The 16,867-nt window shown below is 39.7% G+C and overlaps 1 protein-coding gene across 3 annotated transcripts in view; it reads right to left on the bottom strand.

The window, feature by feature from the left end:
* Positions 1-2,300: 2,300 nt before the first annotated feature.
* xpc (xeroderma pigmentosum, complementation group C) overlaps positions 2,301-16,867 on the bottom strand; it is a 14,626-nt gene continuing 59 nt past the window's right edge. Inside the window, exons 1-14 of one of the 3 annotated variants that reach the window (XM_069141118.1) lie at positions 16,654-16,867; positions 14,478-14,753; positions 14,254-14,354; positions 12,783-12,863; positions 12,551-12,708; positions 12,160-12,280; positions 11,962-12,051; positions 9,511-10,383; positions 8,220-8,380; positions 7,441-7,522; positions 6,244-6,375; positions 4,827-4,996; positions 4,032-4,125; positions 2,301-3,828 (exon numbers count right to left, since the gene is read on the bottom strand). The exon at positions 16,654-16,867 is cut by the window's right edge and continues 59 nt beyond it. In XM_069141118.1, coding sequence (XP_068997219.1) covers positions 3,496-3,828; positions 4,032-4,125; positions 4,827-4,996; positions 6,244-6,375; positions 7,441-7,522; positions 8,220-8,380; positions 9,511-10,383; positions 11,962-12,051; positions 12,160-12,280; positions 12,551-12,708; positions 12,783-12,863; positions 14,254-14,354; positions 14,478-14,753; positions 16,654-16,765 — 2,784 coding nt within the window. In that variant the 5' untranslated portion in view covers positions 16,766-16,867 and the 3' untranslated portion in view covers positions 2,301-3,495. Of the gene's footprint in view, positions 3,829-4,031; positions 4,126-4,826; positions 4,997-6,243; positions 6,376-7,440; positions 7,523-8,219; positions 8,381-9,510; positions 10,384-11,961; positions 12,281-12,550; positions 12,709-12,782; positions 12,864-14,253; positions 14,355-14,473; positions 14,754-16,653 lie in introns of those variants that run through there. The other 2 variants (XM_069141117.1, XM_069141119.1) reach the window with 2 other exon arrangements.

The following is a 16,867-nucleotide window of genomic DNA, read 5'->3' as shown; positions in this document are numbered from 1 at the left end:
ACTGAGGTACTTATCTATGACGTCACGTCCGCGTTTCTCGTGCCATCACCCTCCCTTCTCTGCAAGGAGAGCTGCAGCAGCTTCACCTCATGCATTAGTGTCCATTAATGCCCAAGCAGCACTGCCAGAAGGGGAAATCGTCTCTTAAGTTGGACAATTAAAAGACTGTTTTTAAATTATTGTACTGAAAGCATATAAACTTTCAGGATTTTGCAATGAGGGAGGAGGAGGCGGTATTTTAATATATTTTCAAACTTGACTGGAGGAGATCTGTAGTATTGATTACAGTATATGTTGCAGCAAGGATTTATTTTTAGTTGTTTGTAGGATTTCAGTTTTTAATGGGCTAAACAGTTATTATTTCCCAGACTAGTGTATGTGCACATATGAATTACAAAAAACTGAAAAATATCAGTAAGTTCTCAACTTCTGCAATGTCCTTTCCCACAACACACACCCTTCAGCACTGAGTGACACAGCGTATTTGTTTTTTACATTTATCCTTATGAAACAACACTCATTAGAAAAGCAGTAAAAAAAAAAAATCCTCCCCACAGTCTGGGCTTTTGTTTTCTAAGCTCTGTCTGAAGTTAATTATTTGTTATTGTTATATTTTTGTGTGCTTCCCACTTTTAACAAATTGATTCCTGGACTGGGTAGTCCATGGTTCTATTACACCAAAATGTGGCTTAGGATATCATCTACAAATCTCAGACATATCAGCACAGTATACTGACTGTTAATAGTGAAATCCTTGACACAATAATGTAGAGATCTTCGTCAGATCTCATCAACTACATTACTATGTTTGATATTTACGTTGTATATCCTTATATACATATATATTTACATATATAGACCATCACGCTGTGTAGATGTGCGTGTTTTGTTACCAATGCCACCATCATTCCATCATACAAAAAAAACATTATACGTGGTAAATTTCTTTAAGCAACATGCAACTTTATATTTTGAGTTTTTTTATTTGTAGGTGTAGACATTTGTGTTGTCGTTATGACCAGCAGGCAAAGTGAGAAGAGGCTGTTTCAACTTGAAGGAAGTAATGCGTTGCTTTCTGCTGCTGCTGCATGTGCTTTCATATTTTACACTTGTACTACCTTAGTAAATAAAATAAAGAAAGAAAAAGTGGAGCATCATTGTAACCCCACTGCATATGGGACGCTCTCATATATTGATGCTCTTATAAAACACTATGGTGCTTTATACTTAGCGTCAAACACTGATGTCACTTCATGAGGTGGAAATATTCCTCGCCTATAAATGATACTGTTTGTCATTTTTATCTAACACTATCATATCATAAATCTGCAGGTCTACATTTCTTCTGCTGTGCTTTTCCTCTTTTATATGTGGCACGGGTTGGACTATAACTGCAGATATTGCAGTTATAGTCCAACCCAACTAGATGGAAGCACTGGAGGTACTTTTGATATGGGAATAGAATAGAAGTGATGGCTCAATAAACAATGCATTACCTCTCTGCAGAGGCCATGTGGTAAATGCACTGGTAATTGATCTGGTGTTATTGAGGGGAAGATAGATCAGCATCGAATGCAGCTGATGTTCAGTCAATTGTTACTGCTGAAAAATGATACACTATACTGCAAAATATTCTTTAGTTCACAGACTTTTATTTTTTATTTTTAGGAAGGCCTTGCAATTTGGTCAGAATCAGTTTCAATTCATGCAGCAATGAGTCTGTATTTGTAAAAGGACGATATTGGCCTGTTTTGGCAACCGAAACACCAAATAATTGTGACTTGTTTAAAACAAGAAGGTTAAAAGCATCCGAATTTTACAAATATTCTAGACATGTAGGAAGAAGATATAATTATATGAATGCTGATTGTGCCATGTGTACCCGCACACAGTTGCATCTTGCAATTTACTTTTTCCCACAGAGCCATATTTGCGGTCTTGCATACGCACAATCAACAGTCAGTGATAAAGTAGTGGATATAAATGACATTGTATCAGTCCTGTGGACATCCTTGAACTTTGCTAAGAACACTGAACTCCTGGTTATGTCCGCCTTCAAGTCAGTCAAACAAGTCAGATCTCTTCACAGTTGAACAATAAAAAAACAGAATGATTGCTCTGATCCAGGCTTTGTGACTGCTGATGATTTGGAAACTAGAAAAATAGTGCAAAAAATATATTGTGGTAATTTGTGTAACTTAAGATTTTCTTTTTGAGCTTTAATAATTCTGAAAAAAGTTGTCTTTTAAGTAGATGTCCAATAGAGAAAAAAGAACAAAATCAATTAAAAAACTACAACATTCATTATGGTTGTTTGCTTTTTACTCACATTTAAACATTTCTTACAAAAATACTTTTCATACAAAAGATGTTAACTATTTCAAATACAGCCACCGTCACCTGTGAATGAACACATGCACAGAAACAAGACGTGAAATGGTGACAAATGTGTGAAAGAGAGGAGAGTGCGATTAAGACGCTGGATCTGACAAATGACGCAGAAAAGGGCTGAAACGAGTGAACCGCCGGAGATGTAGCAGCCTCACAACAAGTAAAAGAAAAAGAAAAGGTGAAGTGTTGGTGAGAATGAAGACTGCATCAACTAAACAGTGCCGACTACTGAAGCTACAATTGGCTGTTTGTGTTTGTTCCTGACAAATGTGACACTCTGGAGTTCAAAAGTTTTCAACAGACAAAATGAAAACAACAGTAGAATTTTCTGTTTTTATGGGGACCAGTCCAGTCAGTCACAATGGCTGCGCTCCATTTGGTCGTGCCTGCTGCATGCTACTTGTTACGTGTGGACAAGGTTGGGGAAAGTCTCTTAAATGGAAAAGTAGTGGTTGGAAGTAGAGAGGCTGCTATTTCAAGACTTTTAAATGTTATTCGTTGTTTTCTTTGAGTTTGCTTCAGTCACAAGAAGTCATGGCAAAAAAGTATAACATTGGCTTGTACTGCTTGTAGTGTTGTTGTCATAGGAGCTATTGTGTTTATGTGCCACACAGGCCATCAATTCAAGTCAGCAGTAACTCTGTAAGCTGACATCTGTGTGCCCACCCATCTCAAAACTGTTTGTTCTGTCTAAGACAACCTGGTAACACCGTGCTGCACACGTGTCAGGCTGCTGGATTTGATATTCACCATATTTACGTTCTGGCATATGTAGTGTATTTTCATGAAGTTTTCATTCCAAAAGAAAACAGCACAGTAGATGAGCAAATGGGATGATGTACAGTGATGGTGAAGGCAGAGGAGGTTTAATGTACCACTGGATGAAACAAAACATTCCTCTCCTCCTCCTTTCTTTCTGTCTTCCTCTCTTCTCCTTGCGTTACAGTCAAAGCTGCTGAGATGATTTCAGATCTGTTACATCTGCAGCTGCACATTGTGTCCTGCTTCAAAGGCGTGGGAACTACTTCCAAAGTAAATACCAGTCAAGTGCTTTTTTTCACAGCAGAGTGTAATCGACCTCGGTTTACAGTTCGATCTCCAACATCACACTTTCTCAAAGGGGAACAAATGTTGCTCCTGACCCCTCTTCTCTCGTTTTGTGGTCTTCTTCTTCAGTCCGCTGGCACTCCCACCCTCCTCTTCTGCTTGTCTGTTTTGGGGCCAGGACGTTGCCAGAATCTCAGCTGCCGTCTTATCTCCAGGACTTCCGCCCTCGACCGGCTCCTCATCGGATGACAGCCCGCCGACATCGTCGTCTCCGTCAGCCAGGCTCCCCGATCCCTGGTTCTTCTTGCCGTAACGCCGTTTAAGCCGTTCTCTGATCAGGACTCCCTTCACCAGCAGAGTCCAGTTGGATATCACCCTCTTTTCTTTTTTCTGGAATGAGGAGGAAATAAAAAGCTGATGTGGAGTTTTGGTACTGAACAGGTTTTAATTAACTGGTTTTGCTTTAACTTGATAGTAAACTGTTTTTTAACAACCAAAGTTCCCACCTTGACTGCATGTTCAGTAATGCATTGTCACAGATAGTTACTGCCTTTGAATCAATTACTCTCAGATTAGAAAAGCTTCCCACTCACCTCTTTTTCCTTCTGTTTCTGAAGCTCTTGCTCTTCCACCCAGGCAGCTCTGAGAATCTCCTCATGCTCCTCACACACAATGTACCCATCAGTCCTAAAACATATACACAGAATTTTGTTTTTACATTTTTGCTCTTAACAACTGTATTTATTCATTTATTTTTTTCAGTGGTAGAGAAAGCTATTAGTATCCTGTTAGTAGATTTACATGCAGACTTTCATCTCTTTGACACATTTTTGTAACTGTTCAAATCATACCATACATTTTTACAAAGGAGTAGTTTTATCTGAAACAAACTAACGAGATGAAAATTGGCCCATTGAAAACAATAAGCTTTAATACCATATAGAACAATAAACTTTAAACCCAGATGTACTGTATGTGGGATATAGGAAGCAGACGCATTTAAAAGTGTGTGAGTGTAGTTAGCAAAAACGTGTGATAGGCTGATGTTTTCTTTCGCGCACACACACTTTTCTGGAAAAGTTTGTGATTCAAAGTCTGAGGATGTACATAAATAATGATGTACATGGATTATTATGACAGCAACTCTTAAAAACATCAATAAAAATCAAACAAAGCTAATGGAAAGAATGAACACAGGTGTCTGTAGGTCCTGACATGTCCACTGTCAGCCACTTGACTGTTGCAAATCTTAACTATGAGTGCTGTTGTTAAACCTCAGACTGAGATGGGACTAAAATCACTCAGACTCTCCCTCAGCGATCATATTCATGTACTGAATTTTGTTTTAATGATTCCACCCAGCAGAATGTTTCTCAGTGTTGTCTTACACAGCGTGGGAGTATCCTCCGTGGAAGTCGAATCCTGTGACCGCAGGTGCGGCGTCCATGTCCAGCTTCCTGGCCACACGGTGCAGGTTGGGCAGCCTGAGGTGAACGCAGCCCACCGGTAACATACAGGGTTTAAACAGGTAGACGTTACCGTAGTCGTTACGAGGAACCTGAAAGGAACATACACAGATAACATGTAAACAACATTAGACTGTGCTGAGAAGGATAAATCAGTTATTTGATTGTTTGTATTGTAATGATTCACAGACAAACACCAAACAATGTATTTCTTATACTTTCACAAATGTTCTGCCTTTTATATCATTGTAAAGTAAAAAAAACTTTGGGCTTGATCTGTGAGAGTGAGAAATAATGTAGCCAAGTGGAGCTGACGTTACGAGACAGTTGGTGTGACCAGACAGTGATGAGGTAATAAGAGGGACCTGCTGGCGATCCACAGGAGCTAATTTGTTTTTCGTTTCTTCCGGAGAGGGCTGACATGCTGCATGTAGTGTGTTGCTCCCACCGTCTAAGGGAGTATATTAGATCTGGCTGTACACAGCTGGCTAAATTTGGTGTTAAGCACAGCAGGCAGAGGAGAGTTTCCTGCAGAGAGATTGGTTTGGCTTGAAGAGCCCGGTGGAGGAATCTTGTGTTGATGTAGCGGTTTGCACTGATGGACCTGTGTGAGGTATGGTCGTGTCTGTGTATTTACATTTTTGGGTTGATGTTCATTGTGTATCATGTATGCTGTACCACTAATGTTGCAGTCTGTGTGTGAGTTAGCAGAGCTTCTTTAACACGCCAGCAAAAGACCAGAGATCTGCTGTGTAGCTGGTGGGTTTTAATAGATTTCCTTGCATTTATTTGCTTCTTTTGTGGATAATTACTTGTGCTTAACTAAGGTTTGTTTTGTATGATTTGCAGCTAGTGAGCCTTGGTTGCTTTTGTTTTGCTGTTTAATTTATTTACCTGCTTGATTGCCACTTCATGTTACTGAGACTTGGACATAAACTATGAGCTCCTCTTGCACTGGTTTGTTGTGTTCACAACTCTAATGGACATTATCGGATGGACAGTGTGATTTAGTTTTTATGTGTTGTTGAATGTCAACCAAGCTGTTCTCTAATGCTGGATTCCGATCTTACTGAACAACATTATACATATGAATGATAAAAACGTATATTTGAACATAAATCTGCTTCTTAGTCTTATGTTTCTTAACGGCATCTAAAACAGTTTGATGTGGCAATGAGGCCGGTGCTACTGTAAGCAACATTAAGACTGTGGGGCTAGTTTAAATATTGTTAGCTTCTTCTAAAACCTATGAACCATTTTGTCTGATGTATTGTAACAGCTTTTGCTACAAGGTATCTTCCTTCTCACGGTTAATATTGTGGTCCAAAGAGAGATCTACCTTCCCATCCACAGCTATAGGTGGCTGGTACTCTTCAGTTTGCCATTCTCCAAACAGAGGCAGGTCGTTTTCCTCCTTCAGCTCAGCCATAATCCTGGCCTTCCGGGAACGATTGGAGAAGCCCTTCACCATCTGACGGGAAGAGACACAAAGGATTATACATACCATCAATTGACTTCATACAAGCAACAAACACTGTTGGTGGTTGCGTGTGTTTATGTCTTCCAAAGCCATGTTTGTACATGCCACATAAGCTTTGTGTCTGTTCAGAGCACACCGGCTGAACTCACTAAGTTGCGGAACTTGCTGCCACTGACTTTAGTTTATTGATTTAATTTGACAAAGTCAGATTTAATCTGCATCATTGCTCCCGAAAGTATTTAATACATCTGCACTCAGCAAAACATCACTGCTGTAATAAAATAAAACTGTTTCTACAAGTTCAGCCTGAAATTATGTTACAACTGACACCAACACACAATTCATTAATCATTTTTCAAGACAATGACAAGAAGAAGCTGTTAACTGTTTTTCCAATCAGAAATGAGTCCAGTTTTTGATCCGGAGCCAATGCGAGCTGTGCTACGAGATACAGTTCATCTCAGTAAAAGCAGTACAAAAGTAAACAGACTGTTATGGAAATTCCCAAAAGAGGATTCTTTGAAATAAAATATAGCTGTTCTTCACCATTAAAGGGCAAAGCTGCATGTCATGAGTTCCATTTTTTAATTTCCCATGAAAATTCTGTAGCCACAGTGCAGAAGAACAAATATGTTTCTTCATGAAACTAAACATCTTTGAACTCTCTTTGCAGTTTTTTGGCCACAAATCAGACAAATTACACACATTGTCATATTTACAGTTCAAATCATCCACTTACTTTAGAGGGAACCTATCATGGATAGGTGCTGGATATTGATGTTAAATGGCTATGGCTTTGGTGGTTATATTTACATCAGTGGAGTGACTAATTACATTTAAATAAGAACGCTGTGACCGTGTTTTCATGTCCTCAAATTGCTCCTCTTTTCTGGAAACATCAGGCTCAAATCATGCAAATGAAAACTGCTCGAGTGATTTGGCAAGAGACTTGAGAGTGATTCAGAGAAACAAACAAACAGAGAAACAAAGTTCAAAAAGAGTTATTGATGGGTGGAAACAAACAAAAAGATAGAACGTGAGAAAGTCTACTCTCACCTTGTATGGCTCCTCTCCAAGTAGTACAGTTCGCGCTTCTTTCAGCCATGTGTCTTTAGAGTGGAGGGTGTGCACACAATCCCTGGAGAGGAGGAATATTAAAACCTCATCAGAATAACTGTAAATGATACATTTTTAATAGTGAAACTGCCATTTGTCTTAAAACTGAGTAACTGGCTTACTGTTTGAGTCCAATGCGGACTCAAAGTCTTTTAGTTGTATTTTAAGATGTACTTTAATTCCAAATGTGAACACTGGCTCATCAATAGTAAAGATCAAATGTATTTTATAGCTTGCAGATCAAATCTATTGAAATCACAGCTTTAAGGCCATGACAGCACCACCAGGTGGAGACTGATGCTCACAACCACAAATAATAACAGTCCTGCAGGCTAACATTAGCACTCAGTGACTCAGCTGCTGCAACTTCTTCTTCTTGTTTTTCATTTCATTTCAACCGACAGATTAACTAGTGACTTTTGACAACACAAGCACATATCTAGTAAAGAGGACATGGTCACTTGAAATTTTCCAAATAGAAGGTCTGGCCTCAACAGTCGTTTAAAACAACTGACAGGCGTTCAAAGGATTATCAGATTCGAGAGGCCTTTAAGGTGCTCAAATAACCAGATTCAAGTCCACAAGTCACAACAGTTGACTTCACTAGAAATCAAAGGTTTACACCTTAATCCTGCAAAATTCAGCAATATGTGATAAAATGCATCTTGAGAGCGGCCTGAACTAAAAAAAGTATCCATGATGACCGTTTGATTACTCACCTAGAGTAGACTGGCTCTCCTCTGCAGTATCCCAGGACAGTGGCTGTGGCAGGATAGATGGCTTCGTACTTCAGCAGGTGTCTCTTTAAGGCGTACAGCGGGTGGTTCTTGTATTCCACTATAGAGATCGGCAGGGGTTTGTTCAGGAGCTTATTCTGGAGCTGGGCGGGCAAAACCGGGAAAAGATGGTCAGTTCAAATTGTCACTTTGAGAAAGCAGGGAGATCATTTCTTTTCATGCTTTGGATTAGACCAAGCAGCGCAATTAATGGCAATGTAGTGCTGTCAAGCTGATGCTCATGTGCTCTATTACTATGTCCTACATCACTGACTTTGGGCTGCCAGTTAATATGGAAGATCGAGGCAGTGACACACTGACAAGAGAAAGTTTAGAAAAAATTGGAAAGAAGACAATAATTTCCGAAAATAATAAAAATTACAAGTAGTGTTTTAATTACTCTGAAATTTTATTTTAGATCTCGAATGTAAATTTTCTGTAAAATAGATTACATTTTAATGAAATTTCACACATGAACATTAATTTTGGTCTGCAGCCCTCCATACAATTTTTTTTGGCCCCTTCATAGAAAATTTTGGGCACCTCTAGATTAGACAATAGTGGCAGATCCTGTCCCCCCCCCACTGTTATCAATGTGAAAACGTGGGACCACTTCTGCATTATTTATTATTACTTATACAGTAAATGCTTAGCTTGACTTAAAATTAAAAAATAAAAACAAAGAGTAAAATAACCCACGTTGATGAGAGAATACTTTACATACAATATGCTCAGTGATTTTGGACAATTAGCATAATACAGAACCGGACAAAAAAAGAGTGACTTCAGAGAGAGAAAACAAGGTAGGTTGGTTTCATATATGGCTTGAAAAGTCAAATATAAAAAAGAAAATCAATATTATCCGGTACATGAAAATAATGTATTTTCCTCTTTATTTTAACATAATGTAAGTTAAAATGTTTGTGTGGAGCACGTGAGCCAACAATCTGCTCGGTCGGGAACACATCTGGTGCCCAGAACCTCAATACTTAATGTTTAAGAAGACCAGTGTACAACACACTGTGTTTTTCTTTCATTTTTAACTCGGGTGGAGATCAGATTTGCAACATTAAGGAGTGAAATAATAGAAAAGGAAGCATACACAAGTAACACAGTCAGCACAACATAATAAAATGGAAATTAATTGTGTGTTAGACACCTACAGAACCACCTGAGATTAGATTCTGTGTGTTTGAGCTCTTGGACGAGGTCATGTGACGTCAGTCTGACTCACCTCCTTCTCCTCCTTTAAGTCCCTCTCATCCTCGGGTCCCAAGAATGGCTCAAGCGTTTCCTCCCACCAGTCGTCGTCCACCCGCCTCTTCCTGGACGACGTCATCCAGGTAGGGTCGTACTTCCTTCCCAGGTCCTTCAGGAACCCGTCCCCATCCACCGACACCACGTACGTCACCGGTGCTGTTGCATTCTGGACGCAGAGGTGAGGCATCCCGACTCCGTGCTCCACGTCTACGCACACCCAGGAAGATGTCTTCTCCACATACACCTCCAACCACTCGTCCACTCTGGACCCGTCCTTCTTTTTCCCACTCCTTCTCTTTGTTCTGTTGCTGGTCGGTTTTTCTTCCTCCTCTTCTTCGTCCTCTTCCTCCTGCTCTCTGTCCTCCTCGTCTTTTACCTGTTTTTTCCCTCCACCACTCCTTCTCTTTTGAGCTGTAGTATTTTCGCTGTTGGTCCTTTTAGCTTTGCTCTTTCCTTTCCCCTTCTTCCCCTTTGCAGATTTAGCCCCGCTCTCTGAATCCTCACTGTCATCCTCACTGGTAGCCTGAAACTCCTCTTCATCACTAAGCCCTTCCTCCTTATTATCCCCCTCGCTGTTGCTCTCCTCCTTGTAGGTGACCTTTGAGGCGACACTGCGGCGTTTTGAGTTCTTTGGTCTCTGTCCTCCTGACAGTATCGCCTTCTCCTCTTCCTCCTTCATGTCTTTCCTCTTTGCTTTCTTTCCTCCTCTGTCTTCCTTGATCTTCCCCGCTCCGGCTGGTCTCTTGGTGCCAGGAGAGACCTTCAGCTCAGGGGAGTTGGACTTGGAGGTATCCTGGCTTGTGTGGCTCTTTCCTGGGGCACCGGTAGATGTTCTGGGTCCTTTGCCCTGGAGAAACGACAGAGATATTCACAATATGTACATTTGTAAGAACATAAGATTCTTAAAATAAAATAAAGACATATCAATAGATGTCTAAATTTGGTAGAAATTTTATTTAATTTCTTTATTTCTTTAAATAATTTAACCAAAGAACTCGGAGGTAGTTTTGCAGCTTTAATGGGATTCATGGAAAGATTGTGGAAAATACTGTTTAAGCTAAAAAAAAAAAAAAAAAACTCCACCATCACATACTTTTAGCAAGCTGTAACTTCTTTAACAGTATGGTTTATGATTACATTTCATACATATTGCCCTAATAAAATTTACACACTATAGTGCAAACAAAATTTATTTTCCTATATTTTAAATTGCAAAAGCGATTATTACATAAAATCTTTTCTAATTTTTTTAAAAATTGAATTATTGCATACATTTTGTACAAACATTTAGACAATTAATTGGAATTGATCCATTTTAGGAATTGCATGTACTTTACCAGTGGTGGAAGAAGTATTCAGATCCTGTACTGTAAAGTACCGATACAGCAGGTAAAAATACTCCAGTACAGGTAAAAGGTATCAGCAGTAAATTGCGGCTAAAGTATTAAAATAAAAGTCCTGGTTGGGTCCCAAATTCACTGCATGAATAAATGAGTTTCCAACCGTTGCATCCTACTGGGCACAGACCTCGGGTTAAAATTCAAGCCCTCGGAGCAGCCTTTGACCAACTGGCATTGACCACCGTATGAGCCGAAAGTCAAACACCTATAAGTATATTTAAAAAAAACTTTAACGTCATAGCACTTAGCCACTGACTCCAGTCGCTGATTGCTCCACTCTTCAAAGTAGCTAATCAAACGTATTGTAAACAAAGTTTCCAGACTAATCAGAGCGAAGACAACCGGAGCTGTGAAAGATAGTCAGGTGGAGCCAGGCTATTGATTACTGGGAGAAGAAAGAAGAAAGTTCTGATTCATAAATCTGTTTTCAGTTTTAGGATTTTTGGTCTCTCATCTTTGATTTTTACTGATCATTTGAACATTTATTGAAATAAAACCATGGAGAAGTTTAAAGGGAAACATTTTGGTGGAGCTGTTCATAATTCACAGACATCTGAAATGTGACCTTGACTTCACACTTCTTTTTGTAAGACGCCAGAAGCCCAAATGGTTGGAAACTACTGGTTTAGTCGTGACAATGTGTTTTTGATGAGCAGTGGTGTTGATCCACGTGTAAGAGTTCACCAAAAACTAGACCTGGTCAAAGGTCTACCTAATTAACTGAGCAAGGGGAAAATTATGAATCTAATATCCATGATACACAGAAGACTTTGCTTTGTTTTTGTTGACATTAAACCATCATGCGAAAAAGCTGAGTCAGGTGTGTAAAAACTTTGAAAGGGCAGGATTTTTCTTTGTAAGAGCAACACTTATAGCACTTTCATCAGGAGTGTTTTCTAATGGACCACCACACTCAGAACTTGAGTGGAAGAGTGAAGAACAAACATTAAACTCCAGCCGTTAGCCAAGTATGGCTGCTGCATTTATATCAGTATCTAAAAGGATGAATAACACATTGTGAGTACCTTGGCTGATGGGGGTTTAAGAGGAATTGGCTGCAAAGAAAGGACCAATCGGCAGAAGAGCTGCAGAGACCTCAGGACCAACAGGAAAAGCTGCAGGAAACACAAAACACACAGAATCATGATTATGACGTTTTCTTCCTCTGTATTTACAAACACAACCTTACATATTATGGAACAGTGTTGTGACCAACTACCCACATGAGTCATCTCCTGGTGGTTTCTAGCTGAGAGGCTGGCCAGCCTCCTCTCCAGGAGAGCCCGGGGGTCCGGACGCTCCTCACAGGTAAGACTGGGGTTGAGGGTGAATGTTGCTCCAAACCTGGGAGTGAAGAGAGAGGGAGATGAAAATGGAAACAAAACAAAAGCTGATTACATCAAGTCCCCAAGGACTGATGAAGTGACTCTAAAATCTGGGTTGAAGGTGATGACCTCTAAATAGTAGCTATGAACATGTTTTATGATGCTCACATTTGCAGTCACAAAGTGTCATTTTACTATCTACCATGAGAAATGTCACTGTTTTACACATAATTATATAAAAGCAGATCCAGACCCCACTTTACAGTTCACATTTTACAAGCACACGCACCATTTGAGCAGCCCAGAGAGGTAGTTGTGGTCGATGCGTTCCTTGGCCACCATGCTGAAGTGGGCGGGCAGCAGGGACAGAGTAATGGCCAGCAGGTCGGGCTCACAGCACAGTCTGTTGCGGAACATCCCATTGGCTATCAGGCACATGAGGTGCACCTGAGAGACCAATCAGAGGTTAGAAAAGACCACAATCATAAAGGAAATGGGACAGAACAAGCGTGTGTTTTCACCTTGTGTGTGTCTATGATCAGGTCCTTCTTACAGCGGTTCACCATTCGCCTCAGGTACGTCTCAAACTCAGCCTGCCTCTTCTGCCTGGCCAATTAGAAACAGTGATTGAAAGTGTGAAACAAAGACACAAATAGCTGTCCTGCAAATACATGTAAGTGTAGATATTGCAGTTCGCATAGAAATCTAAAAGAAACATATAAACAGTATAAACATTGACTCATAGGCCCCCTACACTGACACTTTAGTGGGGGAAATTCAGACAATGGACAATGCGCAATCAAAAAGTTTTGAGACTGCTCCTATTGCATGCAAATGGAGCGCACCCTTGTTATATGTATGAAGTAGTGGGAAGCTATGCACACCTTTGTGACTAATTGTTTAAAGTTACGTTGTTTGATCAACATAAGCATCTGAGTTACACATGTTTTTGTGACCACTGGTTAATGTGTATTTGTGATTTCACTGTAGAGCTGAAACTTGAGCAAACTTTTGGGGAACATTAACTCACAGGGTGTCAAATCTAGTGAGTACGGGTGGTGGGAAGCTACGATAGTGTTGTTGTGGGCGAGAAACTTTTGTGTTTTCAATGTGCTGAGTGGGTGTTTTGTCATGTTGGAGAAACAAGGTGCCATCACGCCATTTTTCAAGTAAGTCCCATCAAACGTTTTCCCTCAATCACTTCAGAACGTCACCGTTGAACTCGGTGTTTTGAGTTTGAACCTGCGGAAAGCTGCGAAGCCACGTAAATGTCAAAGAAAATCCACCTGGTTGCACTCTTGACCTGATGCGACATCTTTGGTATTGATCATTGATGTCCTACCGCGATTGAAACACAGATGTCACTGAAACACGTCGCCTGGCGTTCTGCTTCATTGCTGTAGAATTTCTGAAGCATGTCAAAGGTCTCCTTTGCCAATTTACTGAGATGATAATTTAATGTGTGCTCTTTGCTCAAGTTTCAGGTCCATGTTTTAATTGCAAATGTAAGAGTGGTCACAAAAACATTTATAACTCAGGTGTTGTTTTTGATCAAGCGACGTAACTTGGACTCCTTACTCACAAAGGTTATAACTTCTCTCGGCTTCAAGCACGTAGCAGTGCAGTATGGAAGCTCTTTTTGAGTGCCCTTAAATATTTGTGAGATTTTGAAAAATAATTTCTAAATGAAATATGAAGATGGAGGCTGTCTGATGGTTTCAAACAGACCAATTTGAGACTCAAGATATTTCAGTGAAACAATAATAAGTCATATCCATCTTTTAAAAGGACAGAAACAAAAACAAATTACAAATTTCTTTTTAAAAATCTTTCCGGAGACCTCCATAGTTCGAAAATGATTTAAAAGGTTTTCGTATCTGTTCAAGTTGGCATTTGATTTGAGCATCAGTACTTAACATCACAGTTCTGTCGACATAAATTCCAGCAAAATAATCAATAAATCAGCATGTCCACATTCTAACACAGAGTCACTTGCCTCTTTCTGATTTCTGGTGTTTCAATCTCGATCTCTATAGGCTGAGAGGACAGAACGGGTTCGGGCGGTTCAACTGGACTCAGTGGCTCAGCTAGCTCTGATTGACACAGACACACAAACAGTTGTTTTCCCATCTTTCTCACTTTAGTATAAAACATTAGAATCCATAAGAAATATATTATCACAACGGTTGAACATTTTTTACTGGTCCCTCACTTGCCTTCCACTTCCTCCCAATCATCCTCATCTTCCTCACTGTCCTCCTCTTCGTCTTCGTTCTCTGGTTTCTTGGCGCTCATGTCAGCCACAGGTGTTGGCGAGGTCACCATGTCAAAGTCGTCATCGCTGTCCAACTCCTCCTTCACTGGTGACTGGAAGTATTTGCTGGTGCTGGCTTTGGAGGAAGATCTTTTCCCTGCTGATCCTTTTGAGGATGCACGTGGCTTCGGCTTGACCTTCCTCGCAAGCATTTCCTCTTCTTCTGTGATGTCATTGCCTGAATAGACAGACAAAAAGCTTTTTAAGCTGTGGTATTTGATAAATACTTACACTGTGTAGTTTGGAAGGACACCGTTTTGTTTTCAGTCTTGTACTTTGTACTTATTTACTACAAATAAGACAACAAGACTGTCTTGCCTCTCTCAGCATCACAGCACTACAATATGTTGCGCAGCAATTTTTGAAAGAAAATTTGTTTAAAAAGAAAGAATAAAGCGGATCTGTTTTTCGGACATTAGGAAATAGACCTGAATCTCAGAAGAGTTTCTGGAGAGACCACGGGAAATGTAATTTACTACAAGATTTAAAGCCAAACACGAGTAAACACCAGTAAAACTGTACAATGGTGGTGGTGGTTGGTCTTCTCATCACAACAGGAAGCAGAACTGTTTATGTTAATATGAAAGGCATGAAACAGGCTACTGCTGATCTCAATCACAGTCTCATTTATTAATAGTAAATACAGCGTAATGTCACCAATTCTGCTTTTCAAATACACGATAAAAAGCACGTTCAAAATGCAGCTGTAAAGTACGGTGATGTGCAAATGTGAATTTAAAACTTGGACGAAAGCAGAGAGAGAAATACTTAAGTTAAGACCAAGGATCAAAATGAGAAAGGCAGAAAGAAATACAAAAATGACATTTTACAGATGGCTGAGAATAATACATAACTTAAACCTGTGCTAAAAAAGAGAATCATGTTTACAGAAACACCAGCTATAAGTATGGTTCATGTTTTGATGAAGTGGAGCACAGATGTGTAACTGGGCCAGCAGATCCACTCCGGTAACCATGCAGATCATCCATCCTTGCACCTGCAGACTGAAAGCTCATACAGTGGCTTTTTGGAGGCAAAACCAATAAAACAGCTAAAACTGTGTCAACACAGATCAAACAATATTGACAAGATATGTATTTTTAACCACTAAGGATGGACAAAAAATTAATACAAAAACTGCATGTAATGATTATTGTCATCACAGATTAATTTGTTGTTTATTTTCTGTATAAATTGAGCAGTGTTTCCCAAAGCCCAAGGTACAGCCTCAAATGTCTTGTTTTGTCCCAACCAGAAGTTCACACGCAAAAGATATTCAGTTTATTATCAAGAAGCAGATGGAAATAATAAATATGAGCATAATTAACAAGATTCAAGAATAACAACAACAATTAATTGATAATCAAAATAGCCAGTGATTAATTTTCTGTAAAGTAATGAATTAATGAACTTATCACTGCAGCTCCGAATGAACATGTAATATTACAGTTCAAATCAGATTGACGCATTCTCTCTGAATAAATTGAATGATAACTGGGATCATAGCTTTACATATTTATGTCATATTATCATTTCACTAAATGTTGTAGTCCAACTCAGTTCAAGCATTAACATATAATTAAGTTATGAATAACTGAGGATTTGTTTGACATGTGAAGAGTGTGATCTAATGTGATAGAGCAGAAGTGTTTCAGTTTTCTATAGCTGATACTGACGTTACAGTCATTCGTATTAATGAAGGACATTTTTGATCCTTCATTACCAGTAAAACTCCTCTCTGCTCTGACAGTCAGCTATAATTCATAAACTCACCATCATATACAAATAATAACCATCTGACATGTCTTTTTTTTTTATTTTTAAGCCAGATACACACAAATTCTTCCTGTGGTAAAACAAAAAATGTAACTTTGTCCATAAACTCAGGATGCCAGAGACACACAGACCCCTCTACTGTTGAAACAAGCAAACTTCACCATCCTGCACAGTTTAACACTTGCCAGCAAGCTATTGGGGATATCCCACTCAATTTTAGATGCAGACTTGCCACATGATTGAGACGGGGGGGAGGCACAGATTAGATTATTGTAATCAAAATCAGTCTAAACTCTTCATACCTGCATTTTTCTTCTTCCCTCTTGCTTTCGCTGCGCTGCTCTTAGCTTTCAGCACCTGCTTCGGTCTCTTTGTATCGGCCTCCGTCTCTGCACCCTCTCTCCGCTTCGCCATGCTGCCTTTTCTTAACGTAATCTCACTCAGAAACACTTTATTTATATGTCTTTTGGCAAATCTACAGGCGTGTGCGCGCCTCAGCTCTGCGCATGGTGTTGT

Source organism: Embiotoca jacksoni, unplaced genomic scaffold, assembly GCF_022577435.1.
Source record: "Embiotoca jacksoni isolate LCO1_2020_lvr unplaced genomic scaffold, fEmbJac1.0.p SCAF_9, whole genome shotgun sequence".
Taxonomy (NCBI): Eukaryota; Metazoa; Chordata; class Actinopteri; family Embiotocidae; genus Embiotoca; species Embiotoca jacksoni.
Note: the sequence above shows the minus strand (reverse complement) of the source record. Positions and strands in the feature narration are given on the sequence as shown.